Source organism: Danio aesculapii, chromosome 18 (genome assembly GCF_903798145.1).
Source record: "Danio aesculapii chromosome 18, fDanAes4.1, whole genome shotgun sequence".
In the NCBI taxonomy this organism is placed as follows: domain Eukaryota; kingdom Metazoa; phylum Chordata; class Actinopteri; order Cypriniformes; family Danionidae; genus Danio; species Danio aesculapii.
Window position 1 is genome coordinate 35305729 of NC_079452.1, and position 26989 is coordinate 35332717.

The 26989-nt window shown below is 35.1% G+C and overlaps 2 protein-coding genes across 2 annotated transcripts; both read left to right on the forward strand.

The window, feature by feature from the left end:
- Positions 1-9301: 9301 nt before the first annotated feature.
- si:dkey-5i3.5 (uncharacterized protein LOC565091 homolog) lies at positions 9302-19651 on the forward strand. The gene is made up of 3 exons (XM_056479043.1): positions 9302-9365; positions 15835-16313; positions 17833-19651. The coding sequence occupies exons 2-3, from the start codon at positions 15848-15850 to the stop codon at positions 18192-18194; spliced, it is 828 nt and encodes a 275-aa protein (XP_056335018.1). The 5' UTR covers positions 9302-9365; positions 15835-15847; the 3' UTR covers positions 18195-19651.
- tmem243a (transmembrane protein 243, mitochondrial a) lies at positions 18637-25111 on the forward strand. Its single transcript, XM_056478027.1, has 6 exons — positions 18637-18640; positions 21930-22107; positions 22379-22448; positions 23119-23169; positions 24756-24860; positions 24959-25111. The coding sequence occupies exons 1-6, from the start codon at positions 18637-18639 to the stop codon at positions 25079-25081; spliced, it is 531 nt and encodes a 176-aa protein (XP_056334002.1). The 3' UTR covers positions 25082-25111.
- The last annotated feature ends 1878 nt before the right edge of the window (positions 25112-26989 follow it).

Here is a 26989-nt window from a genome sequence, read left to right on the forward strand (position 1 = left end):
TTATTTGTCATCTACATAATGGGTATGTGTTTTAGGTAAGTACAAAAATGATGTCCAGAAAAGATTTTAAATGATCGCATTACCCATATAATGAAAAGGTTTTGACCATTTTGGTTGTATATATATATATATACAAAACAGAATGATTAAATCCCCTATTGTTTCTCTTCTAAATATTTCCCAATGATGTTTAACAGAGCAAAGAAATTTTCACAGTATGTCTGATAATGTGTATCAGTGTATTCAACAGCAGAAAGAAAGTCAAACAGGTTTGAAACAAGCCAAAGGTAAGTGGATGATGACAAAATTTTTTACTTTCTGTGAACTATCCCTGTAATGCTCCATTTACACACTTTGCACTATATAATTATTGCGGCACAATTTGCATTCAAGTCTGGAACATATATTTTATTCTCACGTTAAAACAAAATTAAATCAGTAATCACACATTTGGAGCAAAAACCTGCTGGCCAGTGGATCAGTGCATCTGTACTGCAGTGATGCTCCTGAATATAGTACTCTCACTGCTTCAAATGGTGAGCCTATCCTCCTGTTTCAGTTCAGCAAATCAATGTACAATATTGAACGTAATTCTCTGAGAGAGTTAGAAATCAATGTGTAGCAATAAATCAGAGGGTTAAAAGATGGCAAGAGTGGCTACTACCGCTCTATTTTTCAATATGGTTCATTGAGATAAAGCATTCTGACAACAAAAATGTGTCAGTAAAACTATAGCAAGGCTAGATTAGTTAACTGGCTTCACCCGCAAAACAACATGGATAATAATTGATCACTGGTTACTTCAGGTTACACCAAGGCAGCAGTAAACACTATGAACCAACCAGGACTAAATGAAAAGTAATAAATAATATATCACATTATTGAAGTAGACATTTTTCTTTAATTTATATTAATATACTTTCTACGACAAGATATTTACGAAAGCTTTCTATTTAAAATAAATGCAATTCTCTCAAATAAATGTATTACAAACAGTAGAGCTTTACGAAAATTAAGGATGAAACTACTTTCAAATTTGCTAGTGATAAGAATTTTATATTTTGCACAAAAATCAGCCCTTTATGAAGATTTCTAAATAATCTCATGGGGCAGTACGTTTTAGAATTGATCAATTAATGAAATATTTTTTAATAACTGATTCAGAATTCATTGGGGCGGTTTGCTACAGAGAGTGACCCGGCTAGGATAAGAATCAGCACCTCCAAGTCCGAGGTCATGGTGCTCACTGAAAAAAGGTGGTTTGCCATCTCCAGTGTAGGGATTATTTATAGTTTAACACAAATAATGACCAGTCAGTCAGGTGAAGAAGAGCCGGAGTCAGAAGATAGTTTGCAGTTTCACCAGCAGATGCCAGCTTCAACACTTGCAATGAGTTCCTAGGCTCTGCTTACAATCACAAATCAAATAACAATTATACTCCCACATAACGTCATTAACTGTGTCATACATATAGGTGTTCTAACCTGATTGGTTAAAATACAGATAGACTAGGACAATTTCCACATGGGTGCGTGTGTACAATTCTGTTAAACAGTTAAACTTTAAACATCCACTAGACTGTTTAGAGCTGACTCCAGACCTGTGAAACGGATCCACATTCAAATAGAACACACACACTTAAAGTAAAATTGGTTTCTTACTCAAGGCTGAGTGTACTTCCAGCCGTCTTTATCAAAACTGTTTAAAAACCGGTATAAACTACGTTCAGGCAGTTATATCCTTACTACACAAAGTCTATCTCGAATAAAAAGTAGAATCACTTTAAAAGAATTAACCATAAGAATAGCAAAAACACTTTAGACATTTTATTTAGTATTAACTCATAGAAATAACAATAGAAACAGTTGTTTCCAGTCCTCAGCCCTTCAGTTCCACTCGAGGTCTTCGTTACCTCTGACCTAGTTTGGTGGCTCCTGAAAATAGATACAAAGAGACAGGCAAATGCACTGAACATTCCTATATTAAGCAATGTTTTAACTTTATTCATTATTCAATAATCATCTTTAATACAAATAATGAGAAACAGAATGATGAGAAAAAGATAAACGTCGATCCATGCTGAGACAGATTGGAAGGTAGAAATCCGAATCCTTCACCAGGTTGGAGGAAAGTCCTTACCCCAGGTGGAGGAGTTCAAGTATCTTGGGGTTATGTTCATGCGTGAGGGAAGAATGGAACGTGAGATTGACAGGCGGATTGGTCAAGCGGCAGCAGTAATGCGGTTGATGTACCGGTCCATTGTGGTAAAGAAGGAGCTGAGCTGAAAGGCAAAGCTCTCGATTTACCGGTCAATCTACTTTCCTACTCTCACCTATGGTCATGAGCTTTGGGTCATGACCGAAAGGACAAGATCTTGGATACAAGCGGGCAGGCCGCACCCTTATAGATAGAGTGTGGAGCTCTGTCACCTGGGAGAAGCTCGGAGTAGAGCCACTGCTCCTCCACATCGAGAGAAGTCAGCTGAGGTGGCTCGGACATCTGTTTTGGATGCCTCCTGGACGCCTACCTAGGGAGGTGTTCCAGACATGTCCCACCAGGAGGAGGCCTCGGGGAAGACCCAGGACATGCTGGAGGGTCTCTCAACTGGCCAGGGAATGCCTCGGGATCCCCCCAGAGGAGCTGGAGGTAGTGTCTGGGGAGAAGGAAGTCTTAGGTTTTCTCCTGAGACTGCTGCCTCCGCCACCACGCCCCAGAAAAGCAGATGAAAATTAAATGAACATGATGACAGTTTAATATTTTAACAATATTTGATAAAAAAACAAACAAAAATACAGCCTTTGCATGGATAAGAACCTCATAAACATAAATGCATCTTACCAACCTGAATCATACAAAAAAATTTATATTTTATCTCAGATAGACATTTCATCGGCTGATCTTGTATGTAAATGTATATATGGTTAAATGGATGAGTGGCCATAGCATGGGCAAACTCTCCACCTCCATATTCAGAGCATGTAAACACTCAATCCATATTTAAAGCTATTCCCCTTCGGTGAATCCAGGATGGATGGTCCGCTGGGACGCACCAGTGTGTGTGGTCAGACAGAATGAACAGGATGTAGATCAATCCTTATTAAAACAGACCCCGAGAGAACGCAAACTGGGCCAGGCCCATAAAAAGCTAGTTGTGAGAGGACTAGTTAGGGATTTTAAATGGATGTATTAGAGTATCACATAATGATTCTGCAATACCTAAAACATTTTATATCATAGTTCATTATGGAAAAGGTGACTTGTTAGTTTTTCAATTGTTTTCACAGATGCACAAGTACTGTCAAAGCATTGCACGTTGCATTTAGTGTGTATACAGGAAGGCACCAATTGAGCTGGAACTAAAGGGGGGTTTGGTTTAGAACAATGACCCAGATGAGCTGATCAAACATATGACATCAGTGTGTTCCACAGCCAGATCCCCCCAGGCGTAGGGGTTGCTTTTACTGCCCTAACAATCATCTGCATCAGTGCTGCTGAGAAGAGGGATTGTTGGGTTGAACCCAGCAAACAAGACAGCAGCGACTACAGCATTCACATTCACATTCACGGTCTGCAGAAACTGTTCAAATCCATGTACAGTGGAAAGCAGAATTAGAAAACAACCTACAGTACAGCTTATAATTCAAGGACGCTGATTAGTCTTAATTGAAGTTTTAAAAAATAAGATGAATAGAGCATTTTAAAGCATATTTCATGTGTTACATTTACTGTTTTCAGTAGCACAGTAGCATATAAAAAACGTAAAGGGCATCTAATTTACCCCTTTGCAAGATGTAAGATAAGCCTTTGGTGTCTCCAGAATGTGTCTGTAAAGTTTCAGCTCAAAATATCCTTCAGATTATTTATTATAGCCTCCAGAATATGTCCTTTTTGGTTTTCGAGTACATTGTAGCTGCATTAGATAAACAGCAGTCAGTGATACAGACAGACACGGATGAAGCTGAAATACAGCTCATTAATCAAAAATATAATGTTATTTGATGTATTTGTGGTGGAGTTTATTCAAGCCTTTCTGAAACAACGAGTCACACACAAATGTCATTTGCAGTACACACACAGACACACACATTAGTGTTTACTGACACCATGCGGGCGTGGTGATTGTAGAAGTTAAGAACTACATAGAGATTTAACTATCTTCAAAATATCAGATTCCCCTTTTCCTTCCCTTTTCCTTCTCTTTATCTCTCTGTATTGGTTACCATTTGAGGCTTTTAAAAAGTTAATTCCAATGATGCTAGTTTCATTGATCAGTCTACATTATTTATTTAAGGTCAGCATCAACCAGGCCACTCGTGTTTGGATATATAACAAAGCCCAGGTTTGTATAATTACATATTCAGTCATGATTAGCAGCTTTGAGCGTTTACTTGTTGACAAAACTAGCTGTCAAGTTAGCAACGCCAAACTAAAGGGGAAAAAAACAACAACAATTCGCTTCTCTAATTGTTAGCCCAGATGTAAAATGGCCATTCATTTAACAAACACACTGCGCGTGACACCTAGTGAAAGGCGTTAGCATGCAAGCAAGCAAATAATAATAACGGTAATAAAACAAATTTTTGTCTATTTAGTCTTGACAAAGGACTCCTTTGGTTGGAGAGTGAGCGCTGTCTTGTGCTATCATCGCAGAGAGGCAATAAGTCACTTTCCAAAACCTTTTCATTCAATGTTCTTCGTTGGTGGAATGATCTTCCCATTCACAAGCAGACTGCTGATTCACTACTCATATAACAAAATTTCTTTGGCCCAGTTCTGGCCCACACAATCAGCTTTTGCTTGGCCCACATGCTGCAGTGAATTACGGTACATGAGTGGACCAATTCTTCATGGACCATGAGTGGACCATACAAGGACCAAACATGGACCATATCTGGGCCAAGTTTCAGCCAAGTTAATAACCCAAAACTGAGCCAGATATGGGAGTGTCATGACTGCAATGAATTTGATAAACTCATGAAGCATTTTGCTTTATGGTAACGCTTTTTCTTGAAGCAACCTGATTGGTAAAATTTTTTCTTTACTCAAAAATAATTTTAATGTATTTTAAAAGTGGGTCAAGATAGACCAAACTTACATGGCCCATGTATACATTTTTAACATCTGGGCCAAATACTACATTTGATATCTGGCCCAAATCTTGTGTGCTGCCTTAAAGATGGTGCCACCTTTGCAAAACCTGGGCCATGTTTCGCTAGCATGTTGTATGCCAGTGCCGGATGAATGCCTGCTGTGCCAGCTTCTTGCCAAATCTGGGCCAGAACTCTTTGCTACCTGCTTGGTATCATTCAAACCGCAACTAAAAACCCATCTCTTCCAAGATCACCTAAACACTGTGAACAAAACCAAGACCCCCTCACGACAACCCCAGAACATTATATTATGCTGAGTGTGCCTCATACAGGTGAGTGGGCTTGACAAACCACCTGTAGAAAGCACACTCTTTCATATCTCTAACACTTTAACCAACACTTGCACCAGTTTTGCACATTTGCATCAGACACTTTCTTACAATCACCCCATATCTCTAAAAAAGCAAAAAACAATGATCTTTGTACATCTATGAAGTGTGCTTCACACAGGTGAGTGGGCCTGACAAACCACCTGTAGAAACACACTCTCTCTCTCTAAAATAAAATAAAATAAAAATAAAATAAAATAAAATAAAATTCCTCCTTATTTGTAAGTTGCTTTAGGCAAATTTATCTGCTAAATGACCAAATAAATGTTATTGGTGGTAATCTGGCACCCATCATACATTCTTTCATTATTTGACAAATCTTGTTTAACTTTTCAGTTTTCACTTGGTTACAAAAACGATAAGGTTGCCAAAACATTATAGGAAATGTTCATTCAGCACCAAAGTTTTTCAAATTCCATGTTTAATTAACATTTTAAATTTCAAAACCATTTATTTAGCATTTTATTTTAATTGACTATTTTAATTAAATGCAGCACTAAACTGAATCATGAGATAAAAAGCAAATAGCACACACAGACCTACGCAATGTTCTTACCTATGAAATGTTAAGCCTTTGCTTTCTTCGTTTGCTCGTTATTACACCCGTACGCAGCACAAAAGTCTAGCATATTCAGATTGGCATTAGTCTTTGCTAGTGCGGTTGAATGACATTTATCTTGGGAGCACTGTACAAATGTGGCCCTGTATGCGATATCTAGTGTATATATCTATGAGCAATGTTTAGCCACTAATTTGGTCATAATTAGTAATGATAAGAAAATTTAAAACTCCAACCCTCCTATTGTGTTTATGCTTATTATTTTTATAAATGTATTTCTATATTTGATTCATGCATGACTTTTTTATGATGTAGATCTCTCATAATTGGGACAAATGTTTGCTATAATCTGTGTACAAAAAAACTTATCGTATGACTTGTCAGTTTAATAATCATTCGGAATAGTGCAGACTTGCTGGATGAAAAAAAAAAAAAAAAAGAAAAGAACGAAATGACAAAAATGAACCGTCCAAAGGAATCGGTTCAAAGAAATGATTCGAACTTCACTGAAGTTTCATGATTTTTCTGAACGTGCTTGATGAAAAAAACACAATTCTCTTACGCCACCAGCTGGTGATACATAATATTGCACATTATGTACCCTGATGTAACAATATTTTGTATTAATTAATAAATAAATCTTAATGCGCTATCTTAATATGTATTATATTTTATTTAATAAGTTAGTCATCTGGAGTCCTTTGTCAAGACTAAATAGACGAAAATAATTTTATTACCGTTATTATTATTTGCTTGCTTGCATGCTAGTGCCTGTCACTAGGTGTCACGCGCAGTGTGTTTGTTTACGAATGGGCATTTTACATCTGGGCTAACAAGTAGAGAAGCGAATTGTTGTTGTTTTTTCCCCTTTAGTTTGGCGTTGCTAACTTGACAGATAGTTTTGTTAACAAGTAAACGCTCGAAGCTGCTAATCATGACTGAATATGTAATTATACAAACCTGGGCTTTGTTATGTATCCAAACACGAGTGGCCTGGTTGACGCTGACCTTAAATATTCCAGAAAAGCATCATCAATATCCATCTGTGTTTGTTTACAAATGTAGAAGTGCATGTTCTTTGACCTTAGATAACACACATTATCTGTATTTCTTAATCCTGCTGCTGGAGGTTCCCAACATAGTGTATTTTGGATGTCTGGCACAAATTCTTTTTGAGAAGAAGAAGAACATTTGATAGTAAGAAAAAGCTTTCTTCAATATTATCTTTATTAAATATTAATAATTACAAAGGCCACTGTGATGCATTCAATCATGCCAATCAGTGGTAGAAAATATCATTCAACAGTCTGAAACTGGCAGTTCTAGAGCACCGATGGTCATCTTAAGTATCCACAAAACATGTTTCTTGTAAAACAGGTGTTTATATCTGCATGTAGCCTAAAAAAAGAAAAATTAGACACGTAATTTGTTTAAGTTGACCTACAGTAACCTTTAAAATAGTCACTAAATATCCCTCAAAACACTGAAATTGTATACAATGTATTAAGAAATTAGAAGTAATTTAAATACATTAATAAATTTGACACACTGAAGCATATATTACGAAGACCCTCCCCTCCCTGACTGTCAATGTATAATTCACACACTGGTTATACTAGCTCTTCAACTTTTTGATTTGGTTGCACTGTTTGTTTGAAAGATAAGACTTGGCTGACAGGTTGTAAGCCCTCTGTAAAGGTATATCTGAAGGCATTGTTTTCCTTTGTTGATCCAAATAGAAGCATTTAGACAAAATGTAATGTGTAGTGTCAAAAATGTAAAAAAAAAAAAAAAAAAAACCTAAACAATCGTAGACATGATGCATCAAATTTTTAATAATTATAGTGTGAAGTAATAAATACAAAAAAATCATAATATAATTAATAAAAATTTATTCATAATTCAATAAAATGTATTTGAAATCAGTGCATTACCAAAAATGTTATGACTTGCTTAAATCAGAAATTGAAGTTCTTTAAAGGGGTTAATAATACCTACTCTTTATTTTGAGGGATGTAAACAAAAACAATGGTCCCAGTGTATTTCCTGTTTTGCATTTTAAATTTCCATAGCTTCCGAGAATCCAAAAAGAGCCACATATTGATAAATAATGTTATGAGAGCTGTTTTAATTCAATGATTTCAATGACTTATTTCAATGATTCAATGAATTAAATGATTGAATTGCCTTTTGTTACAGTTATGAAATAGTTTGATAACAAGCTGGAAATGTTCATCAGCCAGTGACATGACCACATTGAAATGGTTTTGCCCTGTTTCAAATGGATTTGAACATTTTATAAACAGTTTAAACAAAAACTTTAACATATTATTAAACAGTTAAAACAAAAAGTGCCTCAAAGCTCTCTAAACTTTTGTCAGCTTATATAGATTGACCCCCCAGAATTTTTTTTCATATGTATTAGTATGATTTAAGGTTTTATTATGTTATTCTTCTTCTTCTTCTTCTTCTTCTTCTTCTTCTTCTTCTTCTTCTTCTTCTTCTTATTATTATTATTATTATTATTATTGTTATTATTATTATTATTATTATTATTATTATCATTTTGTACTATTTATTTATTTAGTTTATTTTATGCTGCTTGGATGTAATGTTATATATGTTTAACAATGGAAGTTGAAAATGCCTGTTTGTTATTTGAAGGTTAAATAAAAAAATTCACCACATTGAAATGGTCTATTCAGGTGTTTCATTTGGTTGCACTGTTTAAAAGGGCTTTGAAGTACATTTTCATGTAAATACCAAGAAATTTGATATATAAATAACAAAATTAAGACTTAAAAGTATAATGAACAAATTATTGTGGAATTGTAAAATGATAAAGGGAGAGACAATAAAAAACAAATTCAACACTGGAGGAATAGTGCAAACTTGCTTGATGACAAACATAACTGGAAAAAATGAAATGACAAAAATGAACCGTACAAAGGAGTCGGTTCAGGGAAATGATTCGAACTTCCCTGAAGTGTCATGATTTTTCTGAAAATACTTCATGAAAAAACATAGTTCTCTTACGCCACCAGCTGTTTACACAAAGTATTGCTTATTATCCACGTGCCTATTTCGTAGATTATTACATGATAAACAAATCTTAATGCGTTATCTTAATATTTATTAGATTTTATTTATTTAGTTAGTCAACTGCAGTCTTTATCAAGATGAAATAATCGAAAATGTATTTTATTATTGTGATTATTTGCTAGCGTGCATGCAGGTGTCACACGCAGCGCGTCGCCAATTCACCGATGCTCGTGCGCGTCAGCATCAACCCCAGTTTGCGACTGCGAGTTTGTACAGTAGCAGCAGGTAAGAACAAATCGATATCTGTGTTTCTGGCGTATTTTGGGGGATAATTTTGTTAAACGAATGAACTTTTAGATCTGGGCTAACAAGCAGAGAAGCGAATTGCTGTGTTTTTCCCTTGAGTTTGGTGTTGCTAACTTGACAGCTAACAGTTTCGTCAATAACAATCTTCTAAACTGCTCGAAGCTACTAATCATGACTGAATATATAAATATAACGTAGAACAAAGTACAGGATTTAGCTTCCAAACATATTTGTTAACTTGTCATTAGACAGTTGAAAAAGCGCTGTTGCGGCTAAGTATGATAGCATGGTTAAATTAAATAAATGAATGGGCGTTACATAATGTTATTCTGCAGCATTACATGAAATCATAATCACCCGACAACACTGGATGATCAGACCAGGGGATCAGGGTTTATTTTTAGACCTGGGCTTTGTTTTGGATCAAAACACGAGTAGCATGGCTGTTGTTGACCTTGAATTACATATTGAGGTAAGGTTGGTTTTATTGTACATTGGGATTTCCTCTTAATAATATCATTTCGGAAAAGTGTTATTGGCAAACTCTAAATAGAGAAATCATATTAGCAGCTAATGACTATCAAAGTACAACACTATTCTCAGCCAATCAAATTGTGCTAATGTTGTTTTGAAGTTATACTGGCATAATATTTTAGACCGAATATTCAGAGTAGCGTGTTAAACTATATAGGGACACTGTGTCACAAGTTGTCACTGTTAAAAAATTAACGAATGTCTGAATTCAGATTACACATTCAGTATTTTTCTAAAAATCTGGTTATCTGTATTCAGATTTTTACCAACCATAGAACTGAAAAACAGACCATATGGGACGGTCTTTGGTGAATAAGAGAGTATGATATAAGTTTACTGTGACCAAACTAGTTATCCATTATTGCTAGAGGAAATTCTGCTTTTCATGCAGTTCTTTATAGGGATCTTACAGAACGAACATTTACAGTACCCTTTACCTAGTTGGCCTTTAATGGACCCATTAAGTTAACAGTGCAGCTGAATAATCCTATGGAAGTCCTATGAACACCAGTTTTTGTCAATGTTTCTTTTGCATGTCAAATTTGATTGTAAAGAATGGTATTTTGCTCTTTAGTTACCAGTTATAGTATACCAAGACTGAGCAATTATGTTTTGCTTGTGGCCACGTAATCTTAACATATAGGGAGAGACAAGCAAGATATAATGAATTAGTCAAATCTTATGAAACTTCAGGCTAGTTGCTGTTTCTAATTGCATTTTTAAGTATAATATACAGTAGGGATTCGTTCATTTATTCATTTTCTTCGTCTTAGTCCCTTTATTCATCAGGGGTCACCACAGCGGAATGAAATGCAACTTTTCCAGCATATGTTTCACACAACGGATGCACTTCTAGCCACAACCCAGTATTAGGAAACAGCCATACACTATGGCAAGCGGTTTTGACCTTTATTCATTCTCAGGATATGTATTCTTTATCAACAATTTAATTCTTGATATCAACATTCTAGATATCAACAATTCAGTTCTTGATATCAAAAAAGGTAATTGTTGATATCAATATTACATTTCAACTAGTAACAACGTTAATTCTTGATATCAGCAATGATGTCACCATTCGCAGAAATACAATTGTTGATATCAGGAATTCGGATACTTGATATAAACAATTTAATTCTTGATTTCAAGAATTTCTATCCTGTTATCAATAAAAGACAAAACGGTTATTCTGGCAAGCCGTTTTTACTTTTATTGCTTAACCAGATATGAATTGTTCATGTCAAGAATTAAATTGTTGATATCAAGAATCCAAATTCTTGATATCAACAACTTAATTGTTAATATCCAGAATGCGAATCGACATCAGGAATTACATTTCCGCTAGTAACAATGTTAATCCTTGATATCAACAATTCAGTTTCACTTTTTCAACTAGTAAGAATTATAGAATTATAGTATAGAATTATAGTTAAAAAAAAAACTAAATCTTACCTATGCAATGTTCTGCCTTTATGCTTAGTTCGCTCTACACTACACCTGTATGCAGCGCAGAAGTCCAGCATCTTCAGATTGGCTTTTGTCTTGACTAGTGCGGTTGAATGACATTTGTCCTGGGAGCACTGTACAAATGTGGTGGCGGTATTGATGCATGCTCAGGGTTCGTCTGCGATATCTAGTGTATGTTTCTGGGATGTTTTACCACATTTATTAGCAAGTTTTATAATGATGCTTGCCCTTGGCTGGTTGCTATACTTTGGAAGCAATAAATGTGAAAGCTCTCAGAGGAGATGGTTAAAATTTGGTCTCAAACAAAGCAAAATCCTAAACAGGATTTCAGTTGACTGGCTTTGTCGGGTCACCATAATTAAACAGTTTTTAATGTGCTGTAAAGGAAAGATAATCAGCTCTACAAATTATAAAGTGTATAATAATGAAGCGACACACATCTAGAGCTGGAATGGAAACTATCAATAATGCAAGAATTGTAAATCAGCCTTGTGAGAGAATGTGAGAAATTTGTAAATGTACGTTTTGCTCTCACTTTCGCTGATAGTGCAGTATCAGATTGACAGTGGTTGCAACATTGAACAAACACACCACTGCATAATTAAGCGTGTTTGTTTACAAATGTAGAAGTGTATGTTCTTTGACCTTCGATAACATAATAGAGAACATAGATTAGATAACATGCATTTATCTGTATATCTCAGATGGCATTTGTCTGTACTTCTCAATCCTGCCGCTGGAGATGCCCAACCTAGTATATTTTTTCTGTCCTTTGACTGTGACACAATTCCTTTTTAATGAGAAGAAAATTACAAAGTCTCTGACACTGATGACACTAAGATAGTGAGACAAGAGACAGTAAGACAGCTGTTGAAGGGCCACTTTGAGTTTTCAGTCAGTTGCAGTCATAATATCTTAAATTATATGACAAACATGTTGAAAATAGATGCAAGGCAAGCGATTTATCTGATTTTAGGTGCTGTCTGCAGCATGAATTATATTAATAATTACAAATGTATAATATAAATATACATTTGCGCCCTTCCCCCACAACGGTTTATACCACTGTTATGCATTCAATCGTGCCAATCACTGGTAGGAAAAATATCATTCAACAGTCTGAAACTGGCAGTTCTAGAGCACCGATAGTCATTCACAAAACATGTTTCTTGTAAAACAGGTGTTTATATCTGCATGTAGCCTAAAAAAGAAAGATTAGACACTAATTTGTATGGGTTGACCTACAGGAACCTCTAAAATAGTCACTAAATATCCCTCAAAAAACTTTAAGCGTATATAATTTATTAATAAATTAGAAGTAATTTAAATACATTAATAAATTTGACTCACTGAAGCATGTATTACCAAACTACTATCGAAAAAGTTGAATAAAAGTAGCGACAGGATAGCCTATACTCACACGGCTGTTACAGGACCACAGACACACATCACAAAATGCGGCGTGCTGTATGAAACACCCAAAATACATAAAACTCAGGAGGAAACGTTGGATAGCGTGATGACACAACGATAGTAATCCATCTATGTGCTATAACATGTCAAACGGGATCATAAAAGAAACTTAAAAATAACCAACTCATGTTAATGCCTTAATCATATTATTGCCTTATTCAGGTTACTGATGTTCAAGTAAACGTAGTCACTCAAAGTGCCAGATGATGTTGCAAGCTGTCAAAGACAGTACATTCCTCTGCCTTTAAGTTACTTTTGTAAAGCATCCGCTGCACGTTGCTGTGTCAGAATCCTTGCATGTAATATATAGCCATACTTTAGAATGCTTAGTTTAAGCAAAGTTGATGAATGCGATCATGTGTGTTGATAAATCTGAAGGAAGTAGCTCACCGGATGTAATGTACTGTGCGCGTTGCCTTCTATACATTCTAACATCATAGATAGTGTCCGTATTTCTGAAAGTTGTTTATAATTAAATGTTATGAAATGGTGTGACAACGTGTACCTATAGTTGAAGTCAGAATTATTAGCCCCCCTGAATTATTAGCCACTCTGTTTCTAAACATAATAGTTTTAATAACTCATTTCTAATAACTGATTTATTATATCTTTGGCATGATGACAGTACATAATATTTGACTAGATATTTTTCAAGACACTTCTATACAGCTTAAAGTGACATTTAAAGGCTTAACTAGGTTAATTAGGTTAACTATAGGCAGGTTAGGGTAATTAGGCAAGTTATTGTATAATAATGGTTTGTTCTGTTGACTATTGAAAAAATATATAGCCTAAAGGGGCTAATAATTTTGACTTTAAATTGCTTTTTAAAAAATTAAAAACTGCTTTCATCCTAGCCTAAATAAATCAACTAAGATTTTCATCAGAAGAAAAAATATTATCGGACATACTGTGAAAATTTCCTTCCTCTGTTAAACATAATTTGGGAAATAGTTAAAAAAGAAAAAAAAATTCAAAGTGGGCTAATAATTCTGACTTCAACTGTATGTGTGCCTTTGATGCTCTCCTTACCGCAGCACTAGTGGCACCGAAATCAGGCGCCGAAATTCATATGCTGATTCGATCCGGTGCCATATTGACGGTAGTTGGTGCCAATCAAGTGCGTAGGTTTGCACTTGACATTGGTAGGGGCGGGTGAATTATATATGCTGCTATTAATTATTTACTGCTATTAAAATATATTATTAATTAATCCTCTCTTGATACAATTAAATTTAAGTTAAATTAAATAGTCAAGGGGGGTTTGAGTGGTTCGAAAGACCAAAAGTTGGATTATTATTATTATTTTTGAATTTTTCTTTGTATTCAAATGGGCAAATTTTTACTGAGGAGAGTTGAATGTGCTGGTCAGTTTGTGATTTGCCTATAAGCTTTAGTTTTTAATTTAAAACAAGTTTTAACAGATTAAAAAAAAAAAAGATTTACAATTTAAATGCACATGGGCCTGATAGTGTAATGTTAAAATAATGCTTATTAACTGATAAAGAGAGAGTTTAACAAAGACTTCCATTTATTTTAGCCATAGTGCAAATGAAACATGTCTCATATATCAATATTAATAAAAGATGGAGGCTGTTGTTTTTCTGACAAATAGTTTCAATCGAAATTGGACATGCTACTGAGAGATTAGGAGAACTGGCAGGGATCATGTTTATACTTTTACATTTAGCTGTTGATTCTGCAATTAGTTTTCAGGGCATATTAATCACAGACTATATCAGTCTGCCATAACGAGGGACTGTGTTAAAGCAGGGGGAAAACGAGCATTAACTTCAGTTCATGACTCATTCAGTAGCAAATTTTATGCGACTTACACTTTTTGTTAAAAAAAGCTCCTTATGTCCACCTTTTTTTTGCTGCCGCCATCCTCGCTTGCGTATGTCACACACCTCACACATCTTCACACAAATTCACCTGCGCAGTTTTGGCGCGGCTGCATGTATCTGAATGCAGCTACAGCCTCTCACATGATAGCAGGGAAAGGCACAACCAAACACAATGTTCAAATGTGTTTGGGGGGCGGTGGGACTCGAGAAGAAAACGTGATTTAACCCTTTCTGCATATCCAGGTTAATATTGACAAGTGAATTAAATTATTGGTTGGGACATTTCAATAGTCGATGGGAATTGGTGGGGACTCCGTCCATGCTTAATCGACGCCCCTGATAATAGTCCAGTGTTTAAGTGCGCTCGCAGAGACTCGAGTTCAATTCAGAGCTCGAGGTCCTTTGCCGATCCTTCTCTTCTGTTTGCTACCAGTGCTTTCCTGTCTGAATTTCTCTGTTCTATCCTAATAAAAATGAAAAGCCCCTAAAAAAGATTAAGATTAAATAAATTTTTACAGAAGTGCACAGATGCATCTGTTTTAAGAACTCTACTAAATGAAACATTTAAAAATAAGAAGAGTATATTTTGATTTCATGCCGACTTAAATATGTTAATGTCAGGACTGAAATACTTCTGTATGCTTCAGACTTATTTCATAACGCACCACTGATGCAATTGAGTCAGACCACTGCTTTATTCCAACTATCTCTTCTGTTCAGAGACATTAGGCTTTTGTAAAAATTAAATATTGCATTATAGCTTGATCAAATTTAATGGTGCAACACTAAAATATGTGTTTGTTAAGACTGTGGAGACAGTTGCTTCACCATGGCCTGAACTGAGTCGGTCAGATATAAAGACATCTAAAATGTGCAGTTTCACAGGAGCGGAGCTGAGAAACACGCTTTTTAATTCTGATCTGATTAATTTACCCAAATGCAAAAGCAGTACAGCATGTCATTATTCCAGAAGGTTAGATATTTCTGCAAGTATCAGATTGCCAGAGTTCAAGCAGCGTTGAGCATATTTCTTGGCCACCGAGAAACACCGGAGTAAGTCTAGACCAGCTGTGCCTTTGACGTATATTAAAATTAACCTCTATTTTCCCACTGTGCTTTTTCTATAGCTCACCTGCTGTCATGCTTTCCAGAGCGATCGCTATGGCTGGGGTCACTGCGAACAAGATCAGTAAACACATCACCCTCCTGTCTGGGACTCCAACGGGTAACTTTTCACCTGGTCACCCAAAACCGATATTGATTATGCTGCCTTGGCTGGGCTCCAGACCACAGGCCATTGCCAAGTACTGTGAGATTTACTTTCGCACAGGCTTTGATGTGCTCGTAGTGGAAAGCGAGGTGAGCCTGTTTTTATGGCCCCGCTGGGGTTTGGAGTTTGGTGGCCATTTGCTGGACTTATTAGAGAGCGAGCGCTTCTCACAACGCCCCCTACTGGTCCATGCTTTTTCTATAGGGGGATATACATTTACTCAGGTTCTTGTTCATGTGGCCAAAGACACCCAGCGTTATCAGGGCCTGACAAACAGGATCAGGGGTCACATCTACGACAGCTTGGTCATGGGGTCACTGGAACATATGGCCATTGGTATGTACAGTGTTTATTTACAGTTTCCTTTCTGTATGCACTCAGAATGCTTTAGTATTATCTAATTCTTGCATCTATATATATGTTTCATGTGCTGGAACTCTTAATTTTAAACAATCAAACATTAAAGCTGTAAAAAATGTCGGCTACATTTTGACAGATTGTCTTGCATGTAATATAATCACTAGGGATGCAACTGTTCTCTTAAAAAAAAAAAAAAAAGTATCGGCCCGTTGTCCTCCCACGGTTTGGTGCAACCTGTGATCTGCGGGTCAGAATATGCATTATTAATATTGGTTTGGTGATTAAAAACAACTGCAACAAAGCAAAAAAGTTCTGTCTTTGTGCTTCTGATTACCTTTCACATGCATTGCACGTGCGAGGACCTGTCCAATCACTTCTTAGTATGTAAATCATTTGTTGACATCACGCTTCCTCATGTGTTGGTGTGTGTGTTGAGTTTCTGAGAGTTCAGCACGGCAAATGAAGAAGATAATGCCAAAAGTGCTGGTGAGGCCAAAACACAGCAGATTGCTGTGAGTGTTTCAACAGGCACTCAATGTAAATTCTGACAGACACAAAAAATAACAACGAATGCCAATTTTTTGTTGTTGCAATGATAGCGTAGATCAGCGGCCACTAACAGGCAGATTGGGGTTTGTGTTCAGACCCAGAAGTGTCCCATACAGCCTGTAGATCTCTGCACAGGTCTGTTACTTGGGTGTTCCACACCCGATCAAAAAAATGCCCTACTTTTACTTAATTATTGAGAGAACATGACAATCTATAGTCATATGTATAAAGCCTGTTGCATTGTCAGGTGTTTGTTTGTTTGTTTGTTTGTTAATAAATATGTATATTCTTTTTTGAATTTTTTTTCTAAACATAGCACATACCGTACCGTACTGAAACCATGACCCTAAAACCATGATACATACCGTACCGTGAGTAGATTGGACCGTTGCACCCCTAATAATATCCATAAATAATGCAATTTTGGTGTAAAAAATCTATTTGTCATGTTTTTTTTTTCTTTTAATTTGTTTGATGTGTTTGACTTTAAACTTAATAACAAACAATATGGAGTATTCATGCAAAAATTATGCATTTATTTCAGGATCATGTATACAATGGAGAAAATATATTTGAAATAGAGAACCTATTCAGTATATCAACAACCATCACTTTTGATTGAATTTGAATAACTTTAAATAATAAAGTTCTGATTATTCATTTTAGTCATTGCAAAGTTAGGAATTTATTGAGTAATGTTACTTATCTCCATACTAGGGTTGCCAAAAGTATCAGTTTTGGTAACTAATCAATACTGACATTTTAAAAACTTCCTGCTAACATTTGAGCACTGTTGAGCAAGCTCTTAAACACCTATAATTGGCCATTGTGTTCACTTGCACAAAAGACTGTGACTGCAGTGACTGTTATTAGCTCTGAAGGTTATTGCATGTTGACCTGATAGACTTTCATTTGAATTATTTTGGGTGTTTCGTTTGTTGTCCAGGTCTTGGTAAAACCATGATGCCCCGGATGGAAAGTCTTGTGAGGGCTGTTAGCCTTCTGTACTTCCGTGCCTTTAAACATCAGACGGTCGATTACTTCAACTCTGCGATCGATGTCTTCTGGAACACTCCTGTAAATGCACCGTCACTTTTCTTCTACTCTGAGAACGATGCACTGTGTGATTACAAGAGCTTGGAGAAGGTGGTGGAGCTCTGGAGAAGCCGAGGCCTGACTGTCGAGAGCAAGAAGTGGAAAGAGTCTGTTCATGCAGGTCATCTGCGCACACATCCTCAGGAATACCTGTCCACCCTGGACAACTTTGTGCAATCTCTTAACATAGTGCCATTGAAAGCCAAAATGTGACTGGTCATCTCCTGTTTCATTAATCATCAGATGTTGCCTAAAGTGCCTGGTTTTATATAGACATTCTCGTGTATTTGGCTTCAAGCTGTTGACTACATCAAATCTTTTTTTTCTGCCAAAAAATATTCACAGCCGGTCCAGAAGAAGAGTGAGAAGAGTTTTTTTTCTCTGAGATCATGGTGCTGGATGGATGGAAGACTGTGAAACACTGCATACGATCTGTTGAGGATGTGAAATACCAGTTACAATCTGTTGATATGTTGGACCAGTTTGGTTTATTGCACTACAGCTCCTTGGGTGCTCCAATGTTTTGTTGTTGTGTGTGTGTGTGTGCGTGTGCGTGTGCGTGTGCGTGTGCGTGTGCGTGTGCGTGTGTGTGTGTGTGTGTATGTATATGCAATATCACACGAGTAGCAGTGCGATTTGGCTGTATATCGGCACTATGGGTAAGCATGGCTTGAGGCTGCAGGCCGAGTGCCTTAGTGCCCCACTAGTGGCGATATACAACCACATCGCACTGCTACGAGTCTGATATTTAATTTATACAACAGTTCAAAGGTATAATCTTGTGTATATATAAAAGAAAATCAAACACGGAGAGTGTCAAAAACCCTTTTGTATTAGGAACTACTTTCTTCTGCCGTTCATACACATGATATCAGAACAGCAGAAACTATTTGAGTGATTCTCTAGCGTAATGTCTAAAGTAATAATAAAATAGGTAATTTTTGCTCACGTTTTAAGATTATAAGGCTGAACAGCATGAAAAGCCATCAGTCTACAGAGATTTCAAAGTATTTCTCTGTTGCAATCTGAATTTCACAGTAATTAACCTCGAAAAAAGCCAGAGCAAAGCAAACACTACCAGTTTCTGTGGTATAAATACAGCACTACAAAATACAAAACAGAGAGCTTGCCTCAGAATGTTATTTACTTGTTTTATAATGATTTTTTTGGATGTAGTTTGAAATTTACGCTGAGAAAATGCTGTTTTTCATCCTCTAAGCACTTATGCAGTCCTTGTCTGCGCCATCCTGTGGCGGAACGTCAACCATCACTTTCTTTGATCTGCTCAGACAGGCTAAATCCGATGCTCCGAAATTATAAATATTTAAAAATAGAAACTATCCTTATAAATAAACTACACAGTTACAATCTAAACAACTACATTCTCATCTAAAATGGCCTTAGAGGTACATTATGTTGTCCAAGAGCTGCAATATTTGTCGAACTGTAGAGTGTCCTCTGTTTGTATATGGGCGGAGTAATACACAAGGGTGAAGGGTGAAGAGGCTGTGCTAATGCTGTTGTTTGCAGAATATCACACAGCAATCAGCCAATCAGATTCAAGAACCAGACAGAACTGTTGTATATTTATATGTATTAGATGCATGATAAGCACCTAAAGCAATTACACGTTTAAAATGCCCTGCAGACCTTTAGGTAATACAGTAGTAAATCACATTTATATATATATATATATATATATATATATATATATATATATATATAAATCACATTTATATATATATATATATATATATATATATATATATATATATATATATATATATATATATATATACACACACACACACACACACACAAAAATACTTGAAATGATGTTTAATGTCTACAGGATGTTCACTTGAATGCATTGTTTTCCTCAAAAGAAAATAGCTTGTTTAAACAAATACTTGTTCAGGTTTTCGATGTATAGTTAATATATACTTTATATTGTTCACTAATCTGAAGTAAATGTTTAATATATTGTTTATATTGTTAACATTACTGGTAAACCTAAACTGCAATGTTTTTTGTAGCTGGAAGATATGGTGAATACAAGTTAAGTTTTTGTATAACATATTTCTCCGTTTTTGTTCTGTATAGTTTAATGGATATGATATTTTAAAATCCTATTGGGAGTGGGCTTAAGTATGGAAGACCTTAAAGGCCTTGAATCATTACTTTTTCTTTTGTTTGTTTTATTGCAATCTCAACAGTGGCCTGTACCTTGAAGCTGTATTAGTCGGCCAGCCAGTTAAGTTTCAGTTTAGTTTGCACCAGTCTTGGGTTTTAGGTAAAATGAAGGCAGCTCGACTTTAATCACTCTTTGTTGACATGGTGTTATGGAGCAGCTGATCTGAGCTAACTTCATGGTACCTTAAAACCAGGTTGGACTATATGCACAGCTACTGTTTTGAATTTCCATTGAAAGCTTTATGTGACTTTTTAGTTTCACAAGGTTCCTTTAACAGCATCGATGTTGTGATGTAATTCAAATATAATCAGTTAAATAGACTTAAGCATTCATTTGGTTGTTAAAACGTAAAAACAGACGAAAGACCGTTTAAACTCCATTGAAAATACTGGGGTAAATTTAATTTCCATATTTTAAAGACATGGTGCCGAAAAATATAATTTAATGCAGTGCTTCCTGTTTGGTCTGATACCCACTTTAAATCGTATCAAGCAGTGAATATCACTGTTGTTTAAGGAAATCAGATCTTAAACGCAACGATTTTGTATGGGATGGCAATTCACCGGAAACCCTGGGACTGGCTGACGGAAATTAAAAGTCCAACTGCATATACCTCCTCGGTGGCTAGCTAACCTGACTTCATGGTAAAAGCCCCAGGTTTTGTCATAACTGCAACATATAATAAAAGTTGCAAGTATAAAATAAGTAATAATAATGCATGGGCTCTTAGGTCTTCTGTACTTAAGCCATTTGACATTTTGAATTTTAAAACAGTGACATGATCAAATGACATAATATCTTGCTTTATCTGTTTATGCAATAATGACAATTATTATATAACATTTTTAGTATAAGGTGAAACTAAAGGTACAATATGATACAAATTGAGTTAAATTACTTGATTTTTCAATAATGCTTGAAGATTCAAAAACTGAATCCTTATTGAGCTGTAGTTGGTGACATTTTATGCTAATTCTGTAATCGTTTAAAACAGTTACATTGTCTAAAACATATATAAATAAATGACATTTTACAATGACTTCTATCAGATCAACGAAGTGAAATTGAACTTCATGAATGGATTTTAAATTATTATGATCCAGTAATCCAGTAATGCCTCATAACAATGTTTTTCAAATACAGTCACTTCTCACTGTCTTAACAATTACTTGTACTTGAATAATAAAATTGAAAACATGGGGAAACTATTTGTAGCTGACTTTGTAAATGAAGAACAACAACAACGCTGCACACTTTATTCCACTGGAGAAAAGTGAAGCCAAAATGTCCTGGTTTGTCTGCTGTCATATTGCGTCGATGACGTCATTTGGAGCCCGAGTCTGCGCACTAGTGATCATCAGCTGGAACATGGCCCTCTAAATTCAGCTAAATCCTGTATTAATATAGGCTAATCAGGTATATAACTCAAAACAAATGGAAAATAAATAAATACTTGAACTTCATGATAATGATAAAATAATCTAAAACTACGGAAACCATCTTTAAGATTGATTGATGTACCATTATGGAGAGCACTTTATTTAATGACCTCTACTACGGCCAGCCACCAGGGGGCGATCGAAATTGTTTATTTTTAGGATACTTGTACTTGCATTTGAATCATTTGAGTTCGGGATAAACGGTTAATTTAATTGTTTATGAAATAATATTACCTAGTTAGCTCTTTGTAATAATAACTAACCAAAATAACCTCCCGACTGTGACAGTTTTTATGCGTTCCACTAGATTATAAGATAAAATATGTAAAAATACCCCCTTTGTGCTTGTGAAAGCGGTTCTTCGGCCAGAGGCAGGAGTCAGTGTTGTTTTACGCATGTGGAGGAATGAGAAAGTCCTTTCAGAGATGATCATGAGTGCAGGAGGCGTTGATGATCCGCTCCTCATGACCAAAACCCCTCTCAGACCATTGAGGTAAAGTTGGTTTTATATTCGCACATTCGTTCAGTGACAAACGTGTGACACGCTCCCTATATTATTTGTACTTTGAGTATTGGGTCTGAAATCTCATGTAAGTATGACTTGGAAAACAACATTAGCACTATTTAATAACTAACTGTGAACAGTGCTGTAGCTACTTTGATTGTCATTGGCTGCTAATATGATTTCACCATTTAAAAAAGTATATTATTTAAGGAGAAAGTCCGAATATGAGAAATATAAAACCAACTTTACCTTAATCCAGAAGCATGGATGATTTCAGGACGCGCTTCAGTGCTACACACAACACGCTGCTCGGAGAGACTTTCACACGGGTAAGAGCAGATTTGAAATGTCCTTTTTGGTTTTTATTACAACGTTTATCATTATATTTTAAGATATAATTCTGTTTATACGTTTTCTAGTGCTTTAAATCTTGACTAAACGGTTTACATTTCCACATACAGCTGAAGTCAGCTATTTCCCCCATCTTCTGTTATTGGAAAGCTTTTTTTCAACACGTTTCTGGAAATAATAGTTTTAATAATTCATTTCTAATAACTGTTTATTTTATCTTTGTCATGATGACAGCACATAATATTATACTAGATGTTTTTCAAGATGCTGTTCAGTTTAAAGTGCATTTTTTCAAAGCTTATAAGGTTCACTATAGGTAAGTTAGGCAAGTCATTGCATAATGATGGTTTGTTCTGTATACAATCAAAAATTGCTTAAGAGGAATAATAATATTGAATTAAAATGGTTAAAAAAATAAAAACTGCTTTTATTCTAGCTGAAATAAAACAAACAAGAATTTCTTCAGAAGAAGAAATATTTATGAAATATTCTGAAAAATCCCTTGCTCTGTTAAACATCATTTAGGAAATATCTGAAAAAGAAACACAGGAGGGCTAACAATTATAAAGCATACCTTTTTTTTTTATTTTTTTAAAGTAAACGATTGTAATTAAATAAAATTGTCTTAAATGTTTTTTTTTCTTTCAGCACACAATTGCTAACCTGGCTATTGGTGGACTTACATCTTTGTTAGTCCTTGTGAGTACCTACTATTGACCACATTCTTATTTTGGCTTGACATTAAATGGGGATGTTGCCAAGACGTCTGTTATTCAGGATCAACGACAAAAATGAGTTTTCAAGCATCAAATAAAACACAGCTTTATAATTTTTTTTTAGTTTGTTTTGCCATAATTTACTGAGGATATTAAATAAAATGTCATTCAGTTTAGTGGATTTTCTGTACCTCAAAAAGCATCAGGCAATCATTTGATGACATAAAAAATATTTAAGTGATCACAATGAACCTCAAAATACTAATTTATTATGTAATATAATTTATTAATTTTAAATTGGTTTACAGTACTTTGCTACTACTTTCTAATAATTATATCCATTTGTCAGCAATAATATTTTTAATAAAATACAGTAGCCTATTAATATATAGTATGATCACTGTTTATTTTAATCATTTTAATAGTGCAGAGTAAGTTTCATTTTGACATAAAATGACAAATGAAAGTGATCATTATTTCACCCATATTTTGACACTTTTTACCAGTTATATGAAATATAGTAAACACTTCCATATGCTTTTTCTGTAAATAGTTATTTTTGCTTATTTAATTAAGCGAACAACTTAAAAGGGACATCTCATCTTTGACTCATTTACAGCTGTAGTTTTAACTATATAGCTATATTTTATTTTGTCATTCAAAACATTACAGTAGATGTAAAACAATATGAAATTGTTACACCGTCATCCAACAAGATAATAAAAAACACTATAAAACCCTAACATAATAAATAAGCTTTGTAATTTTTATAAATATATAGAAATATAGTTATATTTAAAATATAAACCAATTTAAAATTACAAAAAGAAATGAATAAATACTTATTGCACAGCTTGTAATGATAATTATGATATTGACATATGTGCTATTTTGACTGTTTATGCCCTTTTTTTACTTATATGTACGTATTATAACCGAACCCTATAGGACAAATAGAAGGCTTTTTCAATGTTTTTATTAGTAAAAAAGTTAGTTTTATTTACAGTAACAGTATCAAAACATATACATTGTAAAACCCAAAAAGTTTAGGTAACTCAAACCATTTGAGAAAACCGATTGCAACAAGCCATTTAAGTTTAAAAACTAATTCTAATGAGTACTGTGATCTTAATCCATTTGAGTAAGCGAAGCAGTTTGAGCACAGTAAAACCCGATAATTGAAGAGAACTCAAACCAACTGAGTACTGTAAAACCCAATAAGTTAAGGCAACTCAAACCATTTGAGAAAAGCAATTGCTACAAACTATTTGTGTTAAAAAAAACTAGTTTATATGAGTACTGTGAACTTACTTCATTTAAGTTGAAGTAATGAGGTGTTTAATTAACTCATTACCTTCAACACTGAGTTCAAAACTCTTTTCAAATGAGTAGAATTAACTTTCAGTAAATTTTTAGTTAACTACACTCATTTCATTTGATAAAGTTGACTGTTGGGTTTACAGTGTATTTAAAATACGACTATACTATTACTATAAATCTAAATTGATCTAAGTAGTTGTACCTGAAATCAGAATAGATTATTTAAATGTATATCTATTTCCTTTACAGGTAACTGTCATCAGTTCATTCGTCTTTCCTACACCTCCTCCAATAGCATTAAACATCTTCTTTGTGGTCTGCATCATAATGATCTGCTCCTCTGTATTAATGCTGGTTAGTTCTCCACATTACCTTCTATCTACCATCTCTATTTGTATAGTAAAAACTATTGCTGATCTGATCTGAAAATATGGCTTCTCCGTTTGTTGCAGATATTCTGGTATCGTCAAGGTGACCTGGATCCAAAGTTCTGTGGTCTGATTTATTATTCCACAGGTCTCGTTGTCCTTCTCTGTTTATGTGCCAATCTGTACTTTCACGATGTCGGCAGATAAAAGGATTCACCACTTGAAATAAGCGAATCTCACAAGAATAAGATGTTTTTTGCATTTTTGATGTGTGCACAGATGTCAAGTCCTTGTTCAAATCGTTTAGTTTTTTACGATGGCCGAGAGAGCTTAACATGCTGCAATTTAAGAAAACACGTGCAATTGCAAAAAAACACCATCAAATTGAGAAAAGATCTTCATCCGTTTGACAGCAAACGTGCTGCAAATCGTTAAAACGCAAACACATTTTAAAAAAACACGCTGTATTTTCTCAAAACTCTAATAACTAATGAAAACTTGCTGAATTTTCTCACAACGCAAATATTTTACGAAAACGCGCAAAATTTTCGCACAACACAACGTAAATGTTTCAAGTAGTCCTTAAAGCATGACGGACCCAGCTATTTAAGTTATTTGGGCCAATAAATACTAAAGACAAGGGAATTGGCATATTAAAATAAACAAAAAACTCACACCTACAACTTCACAAAGCAATAAGCACGGCACAGCGACGTCCGTCACGTGTTTGGGTCCTCTTGAAACATTTCTGTTGTGTTTCATGCTATTTGAAAGTGTTGTGACAAAAAAATGCAGCGGGTTTTCGTAAATTGTTTGCGTTTTGAGAAAATGCAGCGTGTTTTCTATTTATGTGTATATATTTGTGAATAGTGAAGATGTGAAGATTTGCAGCTCGTGTGCTGTTAAACAGATGAAGATATTTTCTTTATTTGCTGGTGTTTTTTGTAATTGCATGTGTTTTCTTAAAATGGAGCAGGTTAAGCTCTCTCGGCCACTGTAGTTTTCATTGATATTTAGACAATGTGCATTTGTCGTTGTTATATTTTTCTAAATATTATAGTTTATGCGCTAAATCATTTTTGTACTTTTTTTTGACATTATAAATGTATATAATGAACTCAAACAATTATACATACAAATATATTCAGTTTAAAGTGTATGTAGTAAAATTACATTGGAAAGTTGCATAGTTTTTTTTGATCTGGTGCTGAACAAATGTATTGGATGGAAATCTTGCCCATCAGTAGCCCATTTCAATAAAGTTTGGTTGTAATTACATTGTGATTTTTGTTCTATGAGCAATGCTGGTGCCAAACATCTAAATCCTGTCAATAAATAAAATCTATGTGAAACAGAAGTTCAGTATTTTGTGGACTGTAATGTAACGTATATTTATATAGTGCTTTTATCATGTTTGGACATACACCCAAAGCGCTTCACTTGGATAATGCAAAAGCAGCCACAGGACAACGGCACCAGTGCGCTCACCACACACCAGCTATGGGGGAGTGGAGAGACAGCGATAGAGCCAATTCAGTGGATGGTAAGGGCCGATGGAGAGAATTTGGTCAGGACACCAGGGTTGCACCCCTTCTCTTTAGGAGAGGTGCCATGGAGGACCACAGAGTCAGGTTTAATTCGAAAGACGGTGCTCACTTACAATATAGTGTAATGGGGCATTAGGACTCACACAGACTGCCCCCTGTTGGCCTCACTAACACCACTTCCAACAGCAACCTAGTTTGTCCATGTGGTCTCCCATTCAGGTACTGACCAGGCTCAGACCTGCTTAGCTTCAGTGAGCAACCGGTTGGTCTTGGGCTGCAGGGATTTTGGGACTAAAGACTCTTGTGACCATTGGGATGTCTCTGAATTTGCTCTGTTTTGAAGAAGTGAAATTAGAAAGACAAACGGCTATTACCAATTAAACCAAATTTGCAATAGTCTTTTTTTTTTATACATGCATCTTGACTGAACGATTCACAAGTAATATTTAGATAGATAAATATATATATTTTTATTTATTTATTTATATTTAACTTTATCTTTTCTTTAAAGATAAAGTTTTATGTTAATAATTTTGGGTAATGAATGTCTAAGTAAAAGTGAATATTT

What these genes read in the sequence shown, in the direction of transcription:
- tmem243a (XM_056478027.1), top strand. An exon ending in ACCCCTCTCAGACCATTGAG is followed by an intron (nt 22,108 to 22,378) that starts GTAAAGTTGGTT and finishes ACCTTAATCCAG; the next exon opens with AAGCATGGATGATTTCAGGA. An exon ending in GCTCCTCTGTATTAATGCTG is followed by an intron (nt 24,861 to 24,958) that starts GTTAGTTCTCCA and finishes CGTTTGTTGCAG; the next exon opens with ATATTCTGGTATCGTCAAGG.
- si:dkey-5i3.5 (XM_056479043.1), top strand. Translation starts at nt 15,848, where the DNA reads ATGCTTTCCAGAGCGATCGCTATGGCTGGGGTCACTGCGAACAAGATC. An exon ending in ACTGGAACATATGGCCATTG is followed by an intron (nt 16,314 to 17,832) that starts GTATGTACAGTG and finishes TTTGTTGTCCAG; the next exon opens with GTCTTGGTAAAACCATGATG.